General features: G+C 42.6%; 1 protein-coding gene across 26 annotated transcripts in view; it reads right to left on the bottom strand.

Annotated features, from left to right (window-relative positions):
* Positions 1–23,161, bottom strand: part of ARPP21 (cAMP regulated phosphoprotein 21) — a 157,469-nt gene that overhangs the window by 77,489 nt on the left and 56,819 nt on the right. For 14 of the 26 annotated variants that reach the window (XM_086720359.1, XM_086720378.1, XM_086720369.1 and 11 more), the window contains 4 exons: positions 12,759–12,867; positions 10,724–10,825; positions 4,198–4,235; positions 2,317–2,376 (listed from right to left, as the gene is read on the bottom strand). The exons of 1 other annotated variant lie outside the window; for it this stretch is intronic. In XM_086720359.1, coding sequence (XP_086576485.1) covers positions 2,317–2,376; positions 4,198–4,235; positions 10,724–10,825; positions 12,759–12,867 — 309 coding nt within the window. The remainder of the gene's footprint in view (positions 1–2,316; positions 2,377–4,197; positions 4,236–10,723; positions 10,826–12,758; positions 12,868–23,161) is intronic. 11 more of the 26 variants (XM_086720365.1, XM_086720366.1, XM_086720367.1 and 8 more) reach the window with 6 other exon arrangements.

The raw sequence follows: 23,161 nt of genomic DNA, 5'->3' as shown, positions 1-23,161 counted from the left end.
TGGCCCTTAGCCACAGCATACAGGATGCATCCGAAGGAAGCTCTCCATACGCAGGTGACGATCACTAACTCTGCTTCGGTGTCCCTCTCCCCACGCATGGCGCACCTCCATTAGTGGAAATGCCGGGGTGGCTTAGCCTGTCCCTGCAGTGGAATGTCCACCGCTATTCCTGGGTGGAAACGAGCGTGCGGGAGTTTGGAGGCTTCGCTCTGGCGATGGGTAACTCCTCGAGACTTGGGCCACACCCTTTGGCCAATAAGGCCACCCAAGATCGCCTTAACGTCGTCTACCTCTACTCTCCACCAGCTCAAAGCGGCATCCCAAGTCAGCATCTGTCAAAATTCCCAAAGAGGGAATTTAAGTTGCTGCTTTAGAATTAGCGTGAATATTTATGATCTCTACTGATACACTGAAACAGTATTTTTACAGGTCTAGCCATTGATTATTCACCTTAGCACTGGCAAGGCGAGGGTCAGAATTGAATTCCACATCTATTCGGTATAGAATCATAGGCGTCATAGAAAAAAACATTATCCACAAGTGTTTTCCTGTCCCTCCTAAGCTCAGTCTTGGTCCCTTCCTACTGGAAACCAGGAAGACAATGGTAATGAGATGTCTGGTCATCAAGAGCGGTTGTCCCTCATGTACATAACAAGAATCTGATCCCAGGGGGGTCGTAAAGCACGTACTCTAAGTACTGTTTTTGTGCTGATTAATACAACTAATGACATTTATTTTCCTTCATATCTGAACTGATATTGTTCAGTGATATGTCCAGTAATATCAGGGATATTTTTCTGACCAAGTTAAGTATGATGTATACTTGGAGTTGCTTTATTATCGTGTGGATGCCTCTGTGCTCAGTCATCATCCTGAGTCTCTGTGCTTGGTGACTTGGTGGCTGATGGCACTCCTATTTGCGATGGCTATGAGTACATGGTAGTTCAGGCTGGGGACCAGATTTGGGGCTATGTAAAACGAATTTGCCTATCGGGGGCAAGAACTCACATTTCATTTATATGGACCTGAAGAAACCAGATCATGGTGTAAGTACAGGAGGACTGGTAAATTCTCATTCTTCTCTGGGTTTTTAAAAAGAACAATGCAACGTTTTGTTGTTGTTGTTATTTTTAATCTACAAGTGTGAAAGTAAAGAGTCTAGCAATACCAGAGTAAGGCATTTGCCTATGTAGTTCAACCTGGAAAAGTGAAGGAAATTTTGAAAAAATCTTTTTTAGTTCTGCCAAAGTATAAAGGGAACAAATCAGTCTAACTTTTCTAACGCTGAGGTTTGAAATTCACATTGACTGCAAAAAGATATTTTCTGAGCACACAACCCATTTACTGTTCTTGGTCTTTTTTTTTTTCCCTTCTAAGTGGGCAAGAGGTTTCATTTGTTTGTGAACAAATAAGTTTTCTCTTTCCTACAATAGAGATGAATCCTAATACTCATAAAAGCAGTAACATATTAAATATATATATATATATATGTGTATATATATGTGTGTATATATATATATGTGTGTATATATATGTGTATATATATATGTGTGTATATATATATGTATATATATATATATATATATTATATATATATCATCTTGAGTACATTGATAGAACTGTGTATCCTTTGCCCTAAAATGAATGCTAGAGATATATTTAATAGGGTGGTGACAATATGGGTACGGTCCCTCTGCTTTTATGTAACTGCTAGCCTATATAGAACTTAAAATATATAATATTAGTATGTGATGAACACATATATACCAGTCCCCTTATCTCACACAGACCTTGATTTAAGTAACTCATTCTAATTGGAAGCAATCCTGTGCCTTCCTGTGCTGGAAAAAAGTTATCGTTAGAAATATTTATGACTATAAAAAATTCCGCTACTCAAATGGAGTTATCATTGGTTTGTTTTCCCATATCAGGTACGTATAGATCATTGCAAGCTATCGGAGAAATTTTAACTTGGTGTAATTCACCACAGTTGACTCGGGAATGTTAAATCAGTGTGCTGCCAGAGTGAACTCTTGAGGGGGAAAAAGGAAAACAAACAAACAAAAAAACTTCCACCAAAAACAGCAAATCAGAAGGAGAACCCTAAAGGATTATATACAAAGCAATATTTTCCTGGTCCCATATCCCACATTATCGAATACGGCTTCAGCACTAGCTTTGTAACAAGCTTTTACAAAGATATAACCGAACATGTTTATTTCATGAACAGATATTTTACACTAATACATTTATATTTAACATTGATTCTGCCACAGAAGCTGAAAACACAGTTTAAAAAAAGTAAACCATACCAACCGAAAGAGCTGTCTTTTCTTATAGGTCTCATTGCATATGTTACTGTCTTCCAAGAGCCTACTGGAAATGAAAAACATGGTTTTTATGATATAAAACCTACTGACACTAAATTTCCTATGCTAAATGGGTGTGTCCTGCATTGTAACATACCTGCTTTCAGATCAACCCCATAGACTATGCTTTATGTGCATGTTGTTGAATTTTTGCAATAATAAATTAATGACTGCATGACGTTTCCCTATCCTGGGATTAAGGCGCTGATACCAGATAAGAAGGAAAGGAAGAAGAAAGAGAAGGAATGGAAGAGGCGAGGAAGATAATAGAAATCGGTAGGGATGAATCAGACATGTAATTAAACACATTAAAAGTTGTGATTTTTTTTTCCCTTGGGTGATATTAAAGTTATCTTTTTTTCTTGGGCATAGTGAAATACTGACATTCCAAAGACAGGTATCCAAGAAATGTATTTACTTTTGTAGGGAATCCACTCAATTAGATTTTTGCTTTTTGGAAATATCAAGAATTGTTCATATGTAATGCACGTATGGGACCGATTACTATACTGACTAATATGATTCAATTTGAATTTAAGGGACACGGGAGTGCATTAGCACTCTTTTTATACAAAATCCAAGGAGATATAAAATTAGGGCATAAGGCATGGAGAATGATTGGCTGGATGATTGGGGAATAAGGTTTCCCATTAAACTGAATTATAAACACTCCATCCTTTGGGTTAGAATATAGAATTGTAGAATGCTTCAGAATCATCCCTAAGATGTTAGCACCCATAGTTTCTTAATTTAACTATAAATAGAGAATATTTACTTAAATATGTATGAATCTTGATGTTGTTTTTGAATGCCTTCTATCGACGTGTTTTCTACTTTCATCCATTCTTCTAGAAGAGGCTGTTCAATTGAGGGGGTTAGTTACTTGAAGCTTTCTAACTGCTAATATTAAAGATAGCTTTTTTTCCCCCCAATCATCGCTAATGCCCGGTTTAAATTTTCTCTAAGTACTAGACTTTAATCAAACAGCCTCTATTTTAATCAGTTTTACGGGGGCGCCCATTAAGCCGACACCTGAAATAAAATTAAGCACCACTCTTTGAAGGGATACCATATTTCCATTCCAACTTGCCCATTCTGATGTCCCTCAAACGTGATTAATACAGCTAAGGTGGAATTCTTTAATTCCCCTTGAAAAGCTGCAGTGGAATGAATGGAGCATTTAAATATCTATGCCAGTTGAGAACAATTTCTTAAAAAGTGTATGTGAAATATGCAAAACTTCAACTCATCCTCTCAAGACCTTGGAGAAGTTGTACAACCCACCCATGTCACAACAACTAGCCCCGTCCTGACTCCCAAGTTAGCAACTCTAGATCGGGTTAGCTAGATTTCCAAGTTAGAGTGAGAAACTTAAAACAATATATTATCCCAATTATTGTCTGCATAGCTATATAGAATTACGGGGTGCAGGAAGTGGCTAATAATACCCAACATACAAATACTGTTAACAGCCTAGTGCATAAGCCAATGAAACTGCAAGTTCATTCATGCTTTGTAATGCCTGGTGAAGGTAGCAGGATTCCACCTCGGGAAGAACCAGAAGTTGAGGCTTTAAATAAAGAAAATGTGCAAACTTACGTTTGGAAAGAACAGAGAAGTAGTTCCCCAAAGTAAATGGTTTTTAGGCATGCTAAATAACACATATGCGTGTGCATATAAGTGCGTACACAGAGATATATGCATTTACTTATACATATATTCAAGCTCACACTTATATATGGGATATATACCTATGAATACACAGGACACACACGACAGACTTTTTTTCCTCTAATGACACGAAAAAGCAAATTTCAATTTCATTTACCTGGTTTCCACAAAAAGGCTTTCCTGGGAGCAAACTGACTGAAAAGAAAAAAAAAGAAAAGAAAAGAAGGCATTGTATCAGACGTTCTGGATGTGCCGAAGGATCCCAATTCCTTGCCTGATTTTAAAGCTACTTTTCCCCTCCAAGAGGAAAAGAAAGAAGAAACATAGGTACTATGTTTTGAAAAAGTGGAGGCAGAAAAGGGAAAAATTGGTTAGAGTTAGAAGCGTAAACCATTCTCATTCAGCACACAAGTACTTTCCCATCGGGGCGTCTCCAGGTTACAAATACATTTAGCCCGCTGGACATCAAGGTCAGAAGTAGAGGGATGTGAATGAGCTACTGGTTTATTCCGGGGCTGCGGAGATGCGGCCCCCGACCAGAGCCAAAAGACTGGTTCAAATCAAGGCAGAAAGCGTGCGCTGAGCACGATCAACCTGAGATCGGACAGTCAGAGAACCACAAACCTGCAATTGTTACCTGGGAATGACAGACTCTGGTGAAATAAACAGATTGGCTGCAAGACACTGAAGATTGAAGACATGCCCTCAATCCATTTTAGGAGGGGGGGGGGAGGGGACGCAGAGACAATTGAGAACAAAATGAAGTTAATTCGGAAAAACGATGCCAAGCTCCGTCTAATGTTCTGTTTTGTTTTTCACCCAGAACAAAAAAAAACCAACAACGTGACTTTCTTCTTAGCTTCTGTCCCCCTAGCTATCGCTGCTCTTCTCTCTCGTGTTTAATACACTCGCAGGGAAGAGAAAATTCTATTATCATTATGTGCTGGGGAAAGACAGATCTGATTCAATTTGAACAAGCAGAAAAAGAGAAGTCGAAGCAATATAGTGCAATGGTCCTCTAACATAGTGACTGTGTTCAGGAATTCACCTAAAACCGTTTTCAAAGTACTGAGTTGCTAAACATAAATGTACACCCCGCATTCTATGTGCAGATTTTCTAAATGATGAATAAATGGCCTGCTCAAGGGATCACTCGAGACCTAACAGGTCCGATTCAAGAGAAAATGAAACTAAAGTAAATACGGACCTCTCAATATTGAATTCTTAAATTCAATGATCAGCTAATGTAGCCACTACTCAGAGAGGCAAGCAGGATATTGGTTTCTCTGTACATTTTGGTGGAGAAGTCATTTCCTTCCACTAAATCAAAGGGCTAGCTTTGGACCTAATGTGCTTTCCTCAGTGGTCTGAGTGTCTCAGCGAGGGCATCTCTAGAACCACTTCTCTTTTAACCTTTGTGCGTTTAACAGACATCCTGAAAATGAAGCGCAAAGCATCTTATTTAACAAAAAGAAAAAAAAATCTGATTAAAAAAAAAAAGCTTTACAGAAAATCTTTCTTTTTAATTCGATGTTTATGTGCATAAACAAAAACGAGGACAATCTCTGTACCACTGGCATCATTCCTGCCAAGATCTCTTTATAGTAAGCAAAATATTCCATTGTCTTTGCCTCCTTTAGTTTGGTTTTACTCCTGGTTTGAGTCAAGTCATGGAACTAATTGTCTCGGGTACACATTCCGAGCTCCATAGTCTCCGACTACTCAACTCACGTGGTTGGAAAGAGGTCAATTATGTTTATGCGGTTCATGCCGGGTATTGGCAGGACACTCTCCTTCTTTGAAGGAGCTGATCAAAGACATACTGACCTCTTCAGACTCATTAATCTAGTCGTATTCGGGGGAAAGTTAAGCTGCCCTAACTCTTTGAATTAAAAAAAATAATAATAACAATAAGGCACCTGCAAGTCAAAGATAACTTTCCCAAAAACGTATCTCAAGAGTATTTTCCAATGTTTGTGCAAAGGTCCTAAAAATCTACCACATGATCCTTCTGCCACATTTGCAGAAATAGGACAGATATGGTTACGGGCCGTGATTCAGTAGCTGATGAAAATAAACTTTTTGAAAAAGTTATGCGAATAACTTGCAAATTTAAACAGCAGAGAAAGACAAAATTGTCATAGTAATTAAGTGCAGCTTTTAAAGCTGTCACTTATATGCATTCTCAGATATAAAGGGCTCTTTTTTAATTTTTAAGGAGAAAACGATTTTGCCTAATGGGTTACAGGATTCTCTCCCACACCCCACCCCAATCTGGGTGCACCACACGCCTTCTCGTCGGTTGTCACAGAAGAGGGATCCCAGTACGTGCTAGGAAGACCGTGGATGAGCTCCTCCAAGAATCTCTACTTATATATAAATATCCTTCAGAAAGCATCCTCCAGGCAAAACACGTCTTTCCCAAATACATTGCTTTATCAGCATAACCTTGCCAAAGCCAGCAACATTGCATTGAAGTGATCATAAAATAAGCTGAAATTCTTGCCAAAGGAAACAACAGTTATATTTCAAATATCTCTGACTACAAAAACTCACTTATTTTTTATTTGAGAACTAAATTGCAGTGTGCCCTGACTTACAACAACTTCATTGTCAAATAACAAATGTGTCCTGTCTCAAGCCACCCGAATTCTCAAACTATATTTGAAATTAGTTTTCTAGAAAATCCCCAAATAATCTGTATATTTTGATTGTGGACCTACATAAAAAAAGCGCACGCTCACGCACGCACACACACGCGCACACACACACACACACACACACCCCTTAGACACCAAGATACACCTGTAAACTATTCAAGAACACTACTTGTTTTCCCAAATAAATTTTAATTTTGCTGAAGTGTAAGTACCGGGGAGTATTTCTCTGTAACTCTATTATAACTTCCAGCAGGAAAAAAATACCTCTACATAAATATGTCCATATTTGAACCTGTTTGAATAACTCCACCGCTTAAACAATAATAGGTTGGCAAGGGGAGTTGCTTTCATGACCTCAGTTCTTAAACTACGAAGACACTAAATTAAAGGCCAGCTAAGAAAAAGACTGTATGTTTGTAACTTAGATTCCTTATGCTGGATTCTTTGCATTGGTTTTACAACTGACTTACTATATTTGATTTATTACCTTGTGTACCTCAACAATCAGAGAGCAGAAACGGTCACTTGGGAATCCGGAGTTACATAAATTAAGTCTCTCTAAAATGTTTTTATGTACGTGGTAAGGAAGATTTACTACCGCGTGTATTCAAGAAAGTTCGTATCGCTGGTTACGTCTTTGCGTTTGCGTTAATAAAAGATACAGTGACATCTTGTTAACTCAGGGTGGCCCCCGATGATCCCTGCCTCTGGGCATTCACGTTTTGTAGTACCTCCCACACGGCACCGCGTTTGGTCTGTGTGTCCAACCGAACACAGCAGAAGGCAAGGTGTCAGTTCCAAGATTAGGTTATAAGAGACTCTCGCTGCCACCTTGGGCTCTTTTTCTCTTGGATCACTGGCTCTGGGGAAGTTAGTTACCATGTCTTCAAGACGCTCCGTAGCCTATGGAGAAGCCCACATGGTGGGAACTGAGATCTCGGTACATCCAGCCAGGAACTGAGGCCTGCCAATAACCACGGGGGTCCGTCAGAAGACCACAGCCCCAGCTGACAGCTTGACTGTAACCTCACAAAAGACCGTGAGCCAGAACTGGCCGGCCAAGCTACTCTGTTTCCTGACCCACAGAACTTGTGAGGCAAAAAGCGTTTTGTTTGTTCTAAGCTGTCAAATTTGGGGATAGTTTGCTGAGTAGCGATTAAGAGCGAAAACACAGGGAACACCAGCCTTCGGCATCAGGCATCGTTTCTCCCTCTAGGAGAGCGGCTTTGAGCCTTTTAAGGGTCATGAAAACTTATAAACAATCCAGATCTTTTGCTTACAAAAATGTACCCGCATTCACAGACATAATGTTTTGCAGATGATGTCAGGAACCGTCTTTAATCTCTGAAGCCTGCCTGTGAGTATCCTCCGGGTACAGGATACCAATGAAAAATAAACCCACCCCAGAGATCAGGTGGAAAAGTAGTCCCAGAACCGGGCAGGGGCCCCACCTGAATTAGGAAAGCCGGAGTGCTGGTCACCGGAGAGCCTATCAGAGGAGCTCACACCTCTACTCCTGCAGAGGGAAGGAGCCACCGCCGCATTTCAAAGGCGGCTGCCAAATGGCTGGCGTCATGAATTGGAAAGGCTATGGCAATAGCTTGGCATTTAGGCCTTCCCACACTTCAATCTGCTTTTGCTTTTAAAAAAATATGCTAATTCGGCAGTTAGTCATAGAGGCTCGGAACAGCAGCTTTGCCTCCAGTCTGTAACCCGAGACCCGGGTTCCTTGCTGGGGCTGTAGGGAAATGCAATGTGTACGAGGAGTTTCGGCCCCCCCCCCGCGTGTGATGACCTCTCTGGGGACGTGGCCACGTGCACACGAAAGGGCAGCAGCCCGAGAATCACCCTCCTCACAGGCAGGCATCAGGGCTGGTTCTCTGGCCACCCAGCCCCAGAGTGTTTGGCAACGTGGCATGGCAGTACTTTGAAAGAATACCACGGTGTTTGTAGATTATCTGGGTGATTAGGATTTGCTTTGCAACACAACTCATTCATAAATTTTATGACTTGCTATAGAATGAGAGTCAGAGGGAAGTGTGCATGTGTGTGCGTGTCTGCACGTGGCAGGCAGGGGGAGAGAAGGACGGGCAGAGAGGAAGAAAGAAAGAGAAGGAAGGACAAACTAGCCTTCAGACAGCTCTCTCTCTGTGAAGCTCATCGGCCAGGCACAGGCTCGCTGCCTTCCAGTCCACCGGGGGCACCCCCCCCCCCAGCTAGCCTGGCTACACCACCTCCAAGCCCCTCATTACTCTATCCCTGGATCCAGGAAACACGATGAAAAGCCTACCATGGGTCGGGCTGCGCTTCGCGCCATCAATAACTCTGACTGTCCGAAAAGCCCAAGGAGCCCACACATACGCAGAATATTCTAGACTTGCACGTGGACAACGTCCTTCTACAGCCACCTCCACCCGCCTCTCTCCCACTCTGCCAACTCCAGAGCTCTGAGCCAAATCATCCGATCACTAAAATTCTATTTCCCTGCACCCGTGACAGGCAGCGGGGATCTAGAAGAGAGGCAGCCCGTGTAGACAGGGAAGAAAGGCACCGTCGGTGGGGTCGGAATTGCCTCTGCGGTTTTCTGTTGAAGGCGCCAGCGTGCTCTGGAGGACCAGGGAAACTGGCTGGGGCCCGAAAACTCCAAGGTCAGAAGGCCTCTCCATGCTACGCAGTGGAGCCTAGGTCTCCATGCTGGCTTGGCAATGGCCTCCAGAGCAAAGCCCGACGGGAGACGGAGGCCCAGCTAAGGCAGCAGGAGCCACGAGGAACTACACAAAGCAGCTCACACCTTTACTTCTGCTGAGGGAAGAGCCGCGACATCTCCGGAGGCCGCCAAGTGACAGCATCGAACGCAAAGGCTAATGGCACCTGCTTGCCCTTTTCGCCTTCTTGCATTTAAATCCGGCTTTGTAAAAATCACTTTTTCACTTTCATTTAATTTCACTGCATTTTATTTTGGCCACGGCAGGGGGGGGGCGGGGGTCAAAGGAAGATAAATCCCCACCACATTTCCTTTGCTGGGATTTGAACAGAGGAAATCACTCTGGTTATTCCCTTGACGAACCGCTCACAGACCTGATTTGATCTGAAACTGAGGGGGAAGTGGAGTATTCTCATTTAACTCGGATACAAGACAATGCCTGTACCTGCGAAGAAGGCAGAAAATTCTGTGTTTACGTATGCGATTCACAGAATCTTCTTTCTTTTTTAGGTATGTCTTCCCTCTGCACGACATTTGTGTTAAAAAAGACAACACTGGGCCGTCTGCGGGCTAACACAGATGTGAAGGCATTTCTTCAAATCTGGCAACTTCCGGGGGGGCCTGGGTGGCTTTGTCAGTTGAGCATCCGACTTCAGCTCAGGTCATGATCTCACACTTCGTGGGTTCCAGCCCTCCAGGGCTGGAGCCTGCCTCAGATTCTGTGTCTCCCTCTCTGTCTGCCCCTGCCCTGCTCATGCTTTGTCTTGTCTGTCTCTCTCTCTCTCAAAAAGAAAAAACTGAACATTTAAAAACATTAACAAGGGGCGCCTGGGTGGCGCAGTCGGTTAAGCGTCCGACTTCAGCCAGGTCACGATCTCGCGGTCCGTGAGTTCGAGCCCCGCGTCGGGCTCTGGGCTGACAGCTCAGAGCCTGGAGCCTGTTTCAGATTCTGTGTCTCCCTCTCTCTCTGCCCCTCCCCCGTTCATGCTCTGTCTCTCTCTGTCCCAAAAATAAATAAATGTCGAAAAAAAAAATTAAAAAAAAAAACAAAACATTAACAAGAAAACAATCTGGCAACTTTGCTCTGTACTCAGGATCTATGCTACCGACCCGAATCACATCGGTGCCCCCCCTTCCGTCATAGCCTTCCGGAACACAGGCAACCCTGGGCCACTGTTCCATCACTTCCCTGCACTAAGGTCTTCCTCCAGAAACACCTCTGATTTGCTGCAGCTCGATCTGTCCCTGGCTCCAGCTTCCTGAGTCCTGCCAGCTCGCTGTCCCCAGACACTAAAGAGGCAATTAAAACAGCTACTCACATCGTGTGCAAATATTCTCTCCCTCACTCTCTGATACTCCTCTTCTCTCTCTTCAATTGATTTACTTCGTCTGTCATCTCTAAATGGATGCACTCTGTTTTGCTGAACGGAAAGAAAGAAATCAGTACGGTTATCCAAGTTGAGCCGGTGCAAATCTGCAGTTAAGCAACCGTCAGCTGAGAATAAGAAATGTTCGCTTAAACAAATGGAGCATGAAGAATGTCCTTCCCTCGGGGCCCGGAGGAGGCTGGGCCGGTGTGCGGGGTGCGTGCCTAACACGTGGAGGCAGTTGTCTGCAGCTCCGGCTTGCCTCCCCGCCTGACGCACGGAGGCCGGCGGTTTCCAGCATGAAAGCACCTGGACGTGTGTCCGGTGTGCAGCCAGTTCAGCTGGGACGCGGGCCACAGGGGTGGACTCCGTCTCCTCTGCTAACTAACCTGCGCGTTTGGGACTCTTCAGGCGAAAGCGGGATGTTGAGCACGCGGCTAGTTCAAGGCGGCTAAGGGAAGACGTGGCTGCGAACAGTTGGGTACCGGGAACAGTACCGGGAACAGTTGGGAACGGAACAAGGGAAGAAAGAAGGTAACGGGCAGAAAGGAAACTGTGGGCATAGTGTCTCCGTGTTCTAACCGGTGTTTTTCCTTCCCTCGGTGACTGATCCTGCACCCTGCGTTTGGCACAGGAAGTAGACCCTGAATTTGAAGGGTCTGGATTTGTTGAGGAGGGTCAACACCAAGGAATCTAAAGGCACCATCCAAAGAACCCAGCATGAGGACTGTTCTTTTTCAGCCCTGGACCTGTGTCCCTGCCTGCGTCTCAACTCCCCTCCCCTCCTATTGTCCCATTCCTCACAAAAGGCTCTGCGCTAACCACCTTCATCCGTTCATTCAACAAACACCCACTCAGTACACGACACAGGCACATGTCTCGGAGTCGATGGGAGCTGCTTACAGCTCCATGGTGGTGGCGGTGGGGTGCGAAGAACCGAGATACGGGTGAAGAACAGGGATCTTTTTTTTTAAGTGCGTCAGAGATGCGTGCACTGGCTTAGTGACTCACAGAGTCATTAAAATGATAACTTGGGGGAGATGCAAGATTGTCTTACCTTCAAGAATTCTAAAGCAAAGTCTATTTTCAAAAAAATCTATTTGGATTGTCAGAGACACAATGGGCGATTGAGGTGGCAGCAGATAACTCTCTCCCGTCCGTATTATTGTTTTAACTTTATTCTCTTTTGTCATTCACTTAGTTAGCTATCTTCCTGATCACCCCGGATCCCAACTCCCCCACCCCCAATAACCCCCGTCTGGAGAAGAGATTGAGCAAATCTCTCTACCCTTGCCGAAGTACCGTGAATCCTTACTCTAGGACAAGGTAATGTTTTGTCACAAGCAAAATACACAAAAGGAGAATGTTCTGCTACGGTTCATGCAAAACAAGCAGACAGTTTACATGGGCAGTAAAACGTGGGAAGGAGAAGGGGTGGAGGGGAGACTAAAACACGAACTCGATTCCCTTGCGTGAAGACTTATTTTAGGAGAGTTGCAAAATCCACCTGTCCTCACCATAACAAGGTTTGTTCTTTACGGCTACACCAGTTGGTCATCGGTCCGTATTGAGAATCCAGCTGAGTGTGCACAACTGAAGGACAAAGCTGTGGGAGCGGAATTACTGCCATAGTTACACAGGCATCTGGAAATGCGATGACAAAGCTTTTCCCGACACCTCGGGCCAGTGGCGTCCCAACCCCGCACCCCCCTCACCAACACATGCTGCAAAAGCTGTGCCAAGCACCCCCCATGCAGCCCGACACACAGAGCCATTGCTGAAGCAATCGGGACAGATTTTCTCGGCTACCCACTGAATGCCAAAGGGGGAGCGAGGGAGGCAAGGAGGTTAGAGAGAGGACAGTCGCCTCGGAGGCAGGGGGAGGGGGGGCTGGGGAAAGGGGCCGGGGACAACAGAAGGACAAGAACATAAGTCAGCCCACCTTCAAAAACAACAACGTCAGCCACTCTCAAACTTGAGAACCAACCTGATTGTCTTCTTTATCAATACTAGAGTTATCTCGCTTCAAGATAAACCGCTTCTGGGATTCTTCACCTTTTTCATCTTTTAAATGTTCACAAAACCTTTGCTCTGGTCTGCCAGCAAAGTAAAACATATCAATAAAAAAGTTCTCGCCCCTGTTTCAAGTCATTTTCTCAGTGTCGCTTTTTCCCCCACAGTGGCATTCAACTTAAAAAAGAAGCTACAGGTGGTCTGGGTACCAGGACTGCTGGCATTATACAGGTGGGTAATAACGGGGTCACCTCACGGGGGTGTCGTCAGGATACCGTTTGTGGCTTCGAATTCGAAGTCTTGTTGGCTGCGTGTTCCTCACCACGGCTGAAGTGAAGAAAACACTTTTCAGGCCTGAACATGTATAGCGTATAGGTGTGTGTTCTTTCGTTATTTTGACCTCCGTCATTCCTGAATGCAGTCAAGTTCCCAGCCGTATTGTCAAACAAATACGTATGTTGAGAACTTGGGCAGACCACGTTAATTCACCAATGTCTGCGACAGGAGGACAGATCTTGTCACATCGTCCCTCTCAAGAGCCATCAGAATCCATAGTGAGAGTGGATCACCTATAAATTACTTCCATCTTTCCCCATGACAAACGCTCTGGAATCTGACTCCAGTAGAGTCTGGCATTCTTGACCCTGTCTTGTAAATCAGTGCAGTAATTGGGGAAACTGGACATATTTAGTTTAAACAGCTTAATGGCTGATTAGCAGGGGGAAAATGCTCCAAGCAGTTACACGCTATTGATTAGTCAATTGATTTCTTTTTTGTAGGTCCTCTTAATCATTTTGTATTATTACTGGAAAGGGCCCCATGTCCTTGTTAATTTCCCACACTCGTCACCGCATGCCACAGAACTCAATGAACGGCTTGGGCATGGGTTCATCCCCAGAGGACGTGCTAAAGTGTTTGTCCCACGTTTAGAAGGAGTTGTAATTGATGACTCTCATTAAAGCCCCTCTGCCATGGCTGATGGATTACTTCTGAAGCCCAGTGGGTCTCCTCTATCTCTACGGGGTTCATTACGCATTCAGTTATTGGAAAGCGCCTTCACAGTGGCTGTTGTTTAATATGGCTGACCAGTAATTAAGGGAATCTCATAGTGTCCCTTCTCGCTCCAAAAGAAGCAAACGGCACGTTGAAAACAAAGGGATCTTTTTCAGTGTATGGCTCAAGTCCGGATGGGATGCGTCTTTTTCTTAAATACGTGTACGTGAATCATACTGGTATCGGTGAGCAGACGCTACCAGAAAGTCGGAACGATACCAGTTACAGCTTCCGGAACTGTGTGTAATTTTTGCAAAGGGTCAGCATCGTCTTTCTCAATCCTTACAGGACAACTCTGAGGCAGGAAGAACAAATATTTTACGCTTCTTTCATAGATAGAGAAACCATCCCCCAGTGACCCTTTTGACTGCAGGTTTATAGATTTTCCCAGCAAGCCACAGGCCTCAAACAGCCTCTTCACATCCTTGCAGAGATGGGATGGGATTCGGTCGCTCTGCTTATACGGCACACAGTGGGCCAGAGGCCCTCAAGCCCCACAAAGAAGAACTAAAAAGCCTGCATCACCTCACCCAAAAGATCAATGTAAATGTTTTCCACCGCAATGAAAATGTAAAATAGAGTAGAACAAGCCATCTGGAAGTGCAAATATGACATTTTAAAATCGGAACGCCAAGAGAACAAGGTAAACTTGCACTTGACAGTGCAAAGGCCATTTGCAGTGGAGAAATTCAACATGGTTCGGTGTTGGTCACCGCACGCTTCTTATTCCGCTGGACAGTCTTACAAGGTTAGCGTGAGTACTCACAGGCCACTGTCCACGATTACGGTTCTCCGGGAATTTTTTTTTAACAATTTTTAAAAAAAATTTTTTTAACGTTTATTTATTTTTGAGACAGAGAGAGACAGCGCATGAACGGGGGAGGGGCAGAGAGAGAGGGAGACACAGAATCGGAAACAGGTTCCAGGCGCGGAGCCGTCAGCCCAGAGCCCGACGCGGGGCCCGAACTCACGAGAGATCACGCGAGATCGTGACCCGAGCCGAAGTCGGTCGCCCAACCGACTGAGCCACCCAGGTGCCCCTCTCCGGGAATTTTTTTAAAGCATCCTAAAATTGTCAGCCGACACTTGGATGTTACGGTGTCTTTTTCTGTGGCAAGCAAAACCGGGTATCAAATACAGACGCTGACGATATCCATGCTAAGAAAAATCTCTCCTGATATTCCTGAACGCTGCTGCCTGGTGAATTCCAGTAGATGAAATGCTTTGCTTGCCGCTAAGTTTACAGATCCATTTCTTGTATTGGGTGCTAATAGCCTATAACTGTTCATTTAGATAAAAAGTGGTCTGGGAGGGTGAACTTTTCGAGTCACGAGCATAAGGTGAATTTGCTTTAGATGAAGTTCTTCTTTAAGAGGAAAACCATTTTGAGATTTCAGCATACTAACCAGGGTGAGAATGTGCGTTCCATGTGGGTTGAGACCTTGTTTTCTCAATACTTAATTCTTAGTGTCTCACACGGTGCCTGGAATACGGGAAGCATTTGGCTGAATAAATAAACTCATCAATGTGTGAATGAATGAAAATTTAATAGCGCTATATAGGAATCACTGTAGTTCAGGGACAGATCAAAGAGTCGCTGAATCAGATGTGCAGTCATAAATTTTTAAATTATAAAACAGAACAAGAGAGAGTTTGGTTAGTAGGAGCATAAATTCAAATTTAGAACACGAAGAAGATCTTTAAAAACCAAATTTATGCTTTGGTTCAAGTTGACAAAAAAGAATCATGTTACTTAAAAAAAAAATAGGTTTTAAATTTTGAGGTTCTTTTGGGAAGAGAGGTGGAAATGAGAATCTTAGCGTCTCTAGTTTTGAAGCTTCTGGTTTACAGTGTCATTATAGTTACAAGAGGCTATTCAAGCATTAGTTTTTGAAATTTCATTTGCATTTTTTCATGGTGCTGGTTGATTTGTTTCTCATAGCAGCACATGTTTAGGAAAAAATATATCCATCCCATAAGAAAAGAACAGTCAAAGGACCTGGCTTTAATCAATAATGCAAATGTGATTTAGAGCAAGAATATTTCTCATTCTAACATATATGTTATGCAAAGTGCAGTCTCCATAATAATAGCTTTTCAAAAAATATCGTTTATTTTTTTTCAAACTTGAGAACCTACTAGTTAGTCCCAATTATTCATTCTTTCATGATTCTCTGAAAATATGTTGAGTGATTATAAAGTAACCATTTGAAGTTTGTGCAAAAAGAAAAAAAAAAACACTTCGTAAGATTGTCCCAGGTTGATTTTATCGAGAATTATCTATTACTCTAGCGCAAAAGGGCAATTTGCAGTTTAAACTCATGCAGACTAAAGCATACACCTGAAGCACCGCATGTGATTAAACTACAAATTACCGGTAATGCACCATTATATTAGAGCTTTTAAAAACCCTTTTTACCACTAATTTAACATCATAGCAGTGTTATTTCTTAACCATAAAATAAGTGGAACTGAAAAGATATGATGGCCCTTTGTGTAAAATGGGAACGGATAACTTTCAGTGTATCAATATGAGAATGGAACTCTAAGACAAACTCCTCAAAGCTGCAAAAGGTCATGGTATTGATTAAATTCATGATAACTAGAGTTTACTGCGTATCTCACAGCCATGCACGATAACACACGCCTCATTGTTCTTTCCTGACGGACTTTAGTCCTTGAGGTGTTATTTCTGGTGTTCTCCGTATCATCATCAAAAAGCAAAGAAAAGGAAGTTAGCGTTTCTTCTTGATGAAAAGATCGTTTCTTCTTAAGGTACAGTTTGTAGTAGATACCAACCACGAATCTCATTGCTCGTGCGTGGGGAACAGTACTGGCGTTTCCAGCCAGGGTCCTGGCATCCCCAATAGAAACCCTGAAAACTTCGAATTAAGTCCTCATTGTTTCTTATTAGACACAGCTCATCAACTGAGAGGCAGTGCGGCTGAGTGAAACACCCAGTAAGACATTCAAACTCTGTCTTCTGGTCAATCGATGACGATTTTAGGCTCCCCCCACCTCTTGAAACTTAAAATAGATGAGCACTCATTATTATTTTCAAAAATCTTTTTGATCTGGAAATATTTTACCGCTTGGTACTTGAGATGAAATTTATTACTTTTCTTGCAAAGAGTTAAGCTTAATCCCTCTCCCCCCCACTCTATACACACACAGATGAAGAATTCAATTCTACTAAACATGGACGGGGCTCAAACGGAAGCCTTTGAATTTCATATCGAATAACTGAAAGACAGTCATCAATATGCATAAGTATCTTAACAAAGAAAGGTTTCTGTGCACAACAGGATAAAATATTTTGATGGTGTAAGACACCTATCAAAAATATTTTAATAGTCGAACAGATTAGAGGAGCTTAAGAAGCACTTTCCCTCAATACTTTCAAATCTCCAATTAAAACACTTATAGCTGATGTCTTTTATTTCAAAAATAAAGTGCTACGTCCTTCAACTAGTTCGCAATTTGCTACATCCCTCTTCAACTCTTTCACAATTTCCACCACCATTTGGTCATTTTACACCATTCTATTCTCTCTTAAATGAGAGCACACCTTGCAAACCCCACAAACGCGGTGCTAAGCATCCGGCTTCCAACATCTTTCAAGCATCTTGCCAACTCATGTTCTCAATTTTCTACGTGTCTGACAAATTCATTTTATTCTTCTCTGTCTCAGCTGTACTGTATCCATAAACAGAGGTGTGGAAGCTAAGGTGGGAAACGCCTTGACTCTCCTTTAACCTAAGGCTATTCGTGAGCAACAACAAAATTAAGCAGACTACTCAAAGTCAGCAAAGGTCTCTGAGGCCCCTCCTCTTACTGGTGCCAACACCCTGGAAAACAGGTTATGTGCATTAAGACCCCTGACGGTATCTATCCACCTTGACGGAGCGATTGCATTTCTAAGAATGAGTCCAAAGAAATAGTAACAAATGAATACACAATTTCACTGTTCAAGACAGCAAAACAGTGGAAATCCATGGTGGTCTGATTAAGTAGTTAACGTATCTCCACATGTGACACGTAGCTTTATAAGATGATATCCGACGCTATTGACTAACGTAGAAAAGCCACATATAGAAGGATATACTACGCTCACATATATGTTGAAACCATACTATTTAATAAGAATAACGATAGCAGCAGTTTTCTCCGGATGGTAGGGTAATGGCAATTTTTACTGCTAATCTTTCATACATTTGTGATTATTATAATAAATAGCATCTCATCAACAAAATAATAAAAGCTATTGGTTTAGAAAGATAGGAAACCAAATCAGCAACCTACAAGTGGTTTGTATATAACCACTGGATTGTGAACAATTAAAAGATTCTTATCTTTTGAATACTTTCTTTCACGCCCTGTATTATTTTATAATCTAAAATGGATACTTCATTGTGGCATTTTGTCAAAAATCCCCCCTTTTTTAATGCTATGTCCTTGTTGATCTATATACATAGAGACTTGCATTTAATAATCATACTCTAGGGGCGCCTGGGTGGCGCAGTCGGTTGGGCGTCCAACTTCAGCCAGGTCACGATCTCGCGGTCCATGAGTTCGAGCCCCGCGTCGGGCTCTGGGCTGATGGCTGCGAGCCTGGAGCCTGTTTCCGATTCTGTGTCTCCCTCTCTCTCTGCCCCTCCCCCGTTCATGCTCTGTCTCTCTCTGTCCCAAAAATAAAATAAACGTTGAAAAAAATAAATAAATAAAATAAAAATAATCATACTCTAATTGTAATAAGTAAGTGATAGTGTTCAATCTGAAGACCTTTTTTCCCCCTCTCTAAATGGAGAACCCAAATAATAGTGGTAGAGGAAAAAAAAAGATAAGAAGGATGAGTAAAAAAAGGAGAAATTATGAAATTGGAAAAAGAGAAAGAAATCATATGCCTTAACACCTAGAATGCTGTCTTCTCTGTCTGTGAACTCAGCCATTTCTGAACAGTACTGTCCATGGTATTGGCAACAGTACCCCAGAAGCATACACATCAGACGGATATATTCAGCTAAAAAAACATGCATATTTCTGCAAGTTTACCTGTAAATTGAGAATTTCCACAAATGAAAAATTTCTTTAAAAAGGGGCTAGGTTATCAGTGAACCTTTCATAGAGTGCTCCCTCCAAACACCCAATGACCAAAGCTCCACTCCCCCCAAAACACAATGCATGTGAATAATCCAATAACTTGATATAAAATGGACGTGAACTAGCATACGAAATTTAACGGAGCAATAGTTTCAATAATTACACTAAATTTTAAACAATTCCCACGTAAATGCTGATAAGTGGGGCTAACAAAAGTCTGGCGTTTTCAAAACACACATTGTTGTGTCTTTTCATCCCTACAGCTTACTAAGAGTGGGCTTTTTGCAAATTACAGTAAAACCTTGGTTTGCGAGCGTAGTTCTGGAAACAGGCTTGTAATCCAAAGCACTCGTATACCAAAGCGAATTTCAAGAACCGTCGGCCCAGTTGTGATTATGTGACATTGAGCAATCACGTGCCACTCTTACTGCACGACATCGCTCGTTTCTCAAGTTAAAATTTATTAGAAATGTGTGCTCGTCTTGCGGAACATTCAGAGAACAAGTTACTCGCAATCCGAGGTTTTACTGTACTTAACACGCCTAAGACAGAAGCCTGGTTTGTTTCGTTGTAAGAATGGAAAGTAACAATTCTTATCTTAAAGTGTTTGGGAGGGTCAAGCCCAATGCCAGGCACGGGTAACTCACTCTATAGATATCATAATCTATTATTACCATCATTCGTACCTTTCTGGGGAGTCAAAACCTAAAGGCCTGCCAATGAATGTTGAGCCAACATTTACATTAGTGTTCATTTTAATGAGGGTAAATCCAATCTGCACTATAATATTCAAATAATGGTTTGATTCATGAGTTCCAAATGAAGCAGTAACAATGGTCTGAAAGTAATGTTTTCTTTGCAAACTGCTGAATGTGATTATTGCTTCTTGGCATGAAAGGCTTTTTGCTTACAATGCTGTGTATAAAAACATTCCATTTAAGCTTATATGCAAATATAGTATTTTACTTGCTGAGAAGGTCCAGAGTGATCAGTGTGCTTTAACTGGTGTGGAATGACTAAATACGCATTGTATGTGTAAAGAAATGCCGTTTTTTTGGTTTTTTGGTTTTTGGTTTTTTCACTTTCCTGGTTTAAAGGGCAGGAGGGTGGGAAGTGAGCACTGTGCTCTCCTGGAAATGCTGTGGGATCTAGACAGGCTGGGAGGTTGAAAGGAGTCCAGCTGCGGGGTAAAATGTATTAGGTATGCAACCACTTCTCCGGGCGGATTCCGATCTATTGCTTGAAGATTGGTACCGATAATCACAATCTAGCCTGTTAAGTACGCGCGTCAACGGAAACCAAACACCTTTGGCCAGTAAACTACAACCTGTCTTTCTACCATATGACCCATTCTATCTCTCCTAAAGCCACGACGACATGCTAATGACCTCGCCGCTATCAGAAAGGTTAAGATCCACAAGTCACAAGAACGACACCAAGAAGACCAGCTGGTCATTATACATTTCATCTTCAGGTACGACCCCAAACTTTTCCCAAGGCACCGGTGCTCAAGTGCTGACAACCCTAATGGCGGATCTTGATGCAAGGAAGGGAGAGAGCTCTGGAAGCAGGTCTAATTCTGCCGCCTACAGCAAAACCGTAGGTGGGAGCAACCAGGCCCCGGTAATACTGCTCCCTCCAAACCGAACACACATTTGAGATCACAATGTAGGTACTACGTGTGTCTATAGTGAACCTTTCTCCAACAGCCCCAACCCGTATGACACAGATCACACACACACACACACACACACACACACACAGAGTCCTGATCAAAATTACCTTGTTTCTTTAAATAAACAATAAACAGAAGATGGACATATTCTATAGCCTACACTTCTTTTGTTCAAAGCAGGCCACCGAATACCTGGGAACTACTTTTCGCACGGCACAGTCTAAGAACACGGAGCTGGGTTTTGTCTTACTTCTGTGCGTGCCAGGACAATTTTTAATCCGGGGTGTTCTGCGGTCCTGGAGTTTTGTTGGCATCACGGTTTTAACATCCACCTTAGTGTTACCATGGTTTCCTCGAGTTCTCTGTTCAACTTTAAAAATAATTAAATGCAAATTAGGATTTTGTAAAGGAAACCAAGCGATAAGGTTTGGTTTTCTTCTTGCTCTTTGTCATTTCAGAGTATTGATTCTGTGCACATTAGTTGTTTCCCTGACCTTAGGTGGAGGGTCATGGCTGTAGAGGCGGGCATCTTGGGTCTTCTGTGTATTGACTAAGTACGATCAAGACCCAAATCTCAGTTTTTGCTCCTGTAAAATGGTCTAGCTTTATCTACCTCGAATGTGGTAAGCTAAATAAACAAGCACTTAATTATCTAAAAAAAAAAAAAAAAAAAAAAAAAATCACTCCATGGAAAAGCTCTTTAAAAAAAGTTATATTAAAGATTCTAATATTATAGAAGGAGCATGCATGTTTCATTTCTAAAATTAAGTGGTAAATTATCCATGCAACACTCAAAGGGCCACCCATCATTTCTGGTGGGGAAAAGAACACAACAAACTTCTTTTCTCGCCTCAAGATCTATTTCTGAGACTTACCTATCTCATCTACAAGATACGTTCTCTGAGGTATTTGAGAATAATAACGTGAGAAAATACAAATATTTGAGAGCAGTGATAGGGAGTTTGACCGATGTTAACAAATAAGTCTTACTTTGAGCCTGAGTATTGATTAAAGGACTAGGGTGTCAGTTCAGTAAATAAAGCATCGTGGCTTTCCTAAGAGCAATGTGATTCTGAGTTAGGCTTCTGATCTTTGGCTTTTAGTCAGACGATTTCTATTCCTATAGAAAGTGCAAAGTAAATTTACCATGTTTGGAAGTAACAGGATACCAACCAACCACTCAGAGATTTCCAAGAGGCACTTAAAGAAATTGATGCCTGATCTTCTACAGAGGATTATTCGGCAAGCAGTGGCATCGGGATGTTGCTCCGTTTACTGACGGGTGCCATTCACGTGCCAGCCAAAAGGAAAACGAATAGAACACACGTGGGAGGAAAGCTTGGGGTTTTAGTGAGTCTGTTTGTTTTGGTATAAACATCCTGGATCACCTGCAGGGAGTGAAATGCCCAAGGGCCAAAACCCAGTAATTCCCACCTTAAACCATAGCCTCTTAAGAAAACTGAACAGAACAGGTGTCCCTTACGGCTCTGGCACTCCCTCTCTGTGTCTGCCACTGGGCATGTGGAAGGTCCCACAGTCCTTCCTCTCAGGGCAGGACTTATCCATCACTTCAGGGCTTCTTGACAAAGTCAACTGGGCTCAACCGTTGTCACCAAAGAGAAGCTTTATTTAGACAGAGAGCAAGTTTATGAGTCTTCTGATTTACCAAATAGCTAACTCAGGTCATTATCCTCTCTGGAACAAACGAACAGGCCAACTATGGTCATCACTACCCGGGTCCACACTTCTCAGGAATCCAGGCATTGTATTATCTTAAGACGTCACCCCAAAGCTCTGCCTCTGGGTCTCTATTCTTGTTTCATGGTTTCTGGGGCTGAGAACCACTCTCCTCCAATGGAGATGCCATTTCTGTCTTTGATCTGCACTCTGGAAATAGGGGATTTCAGGCAATGACAGTGGGTGGGTGCCAAAGTCAAAGGAAAAAAAATATTCGAGAGATGACAACCTTTTAACGTGACAATTATCTGGGACTGGTTCAGCAGTTACTCTGACATATGCAAAGACGTTCAGGTACACTTGAGACTCTCTGCCTATGCCTGATCTTGGCCCCTTGGAAAACACTAAGGCAAGAGGATGGTTTCAAGCCTCCAAATGATACAAGCTGAGCACACACCCTTTCTCTAAGATGGAGAAAGACAGATGGCGGTGAAAAAAAAAAAATCATCTAACAAAAGAACCACGGGCTGCTTTGGGCTAACCACCTGAAAAAAGTAAGCAAAAGACAAAGTGGAGACAAGAAAGGCAGATACAGAGAAGGTTGAAGCTTCTCATACAAAAATAGACTCAGGTACGCGTAGCATTCAGTTTCCACAAAATCGCTGCTCATAGTTTTAGTCTCCATCCCAAGTGCGTATCTTTAGAACGCAACACCCTAGAGAGTAAATATGCATTGTAAACATCACTTTTCATACCAGAATAACACCAACCCTGCCCGGATTTCCAATGGGCTCATTTGGTGCCACCACCAAATCTGGGAGTTGACCAAGAATCCCAACGCAAGAAAATATGAAAGGGCCACAGAGTATAAC

This window comes from Puma concolor, chromosome C2 (assembly GCF_028749965.1).
Source record: "Puma concolor isolate L17-30 chromosome C2, mPumCon1.1.hap2, whole genome shotgun sequence".
Lineage (NCBI taxonomy): Eukaryota > Metazoa > Chordata > Mammalia > Carnivora > Felidae > Puma > Puma concolor.
This window is presented reverse-complemented; position numbering and strand designations above follow the sequence as displayed.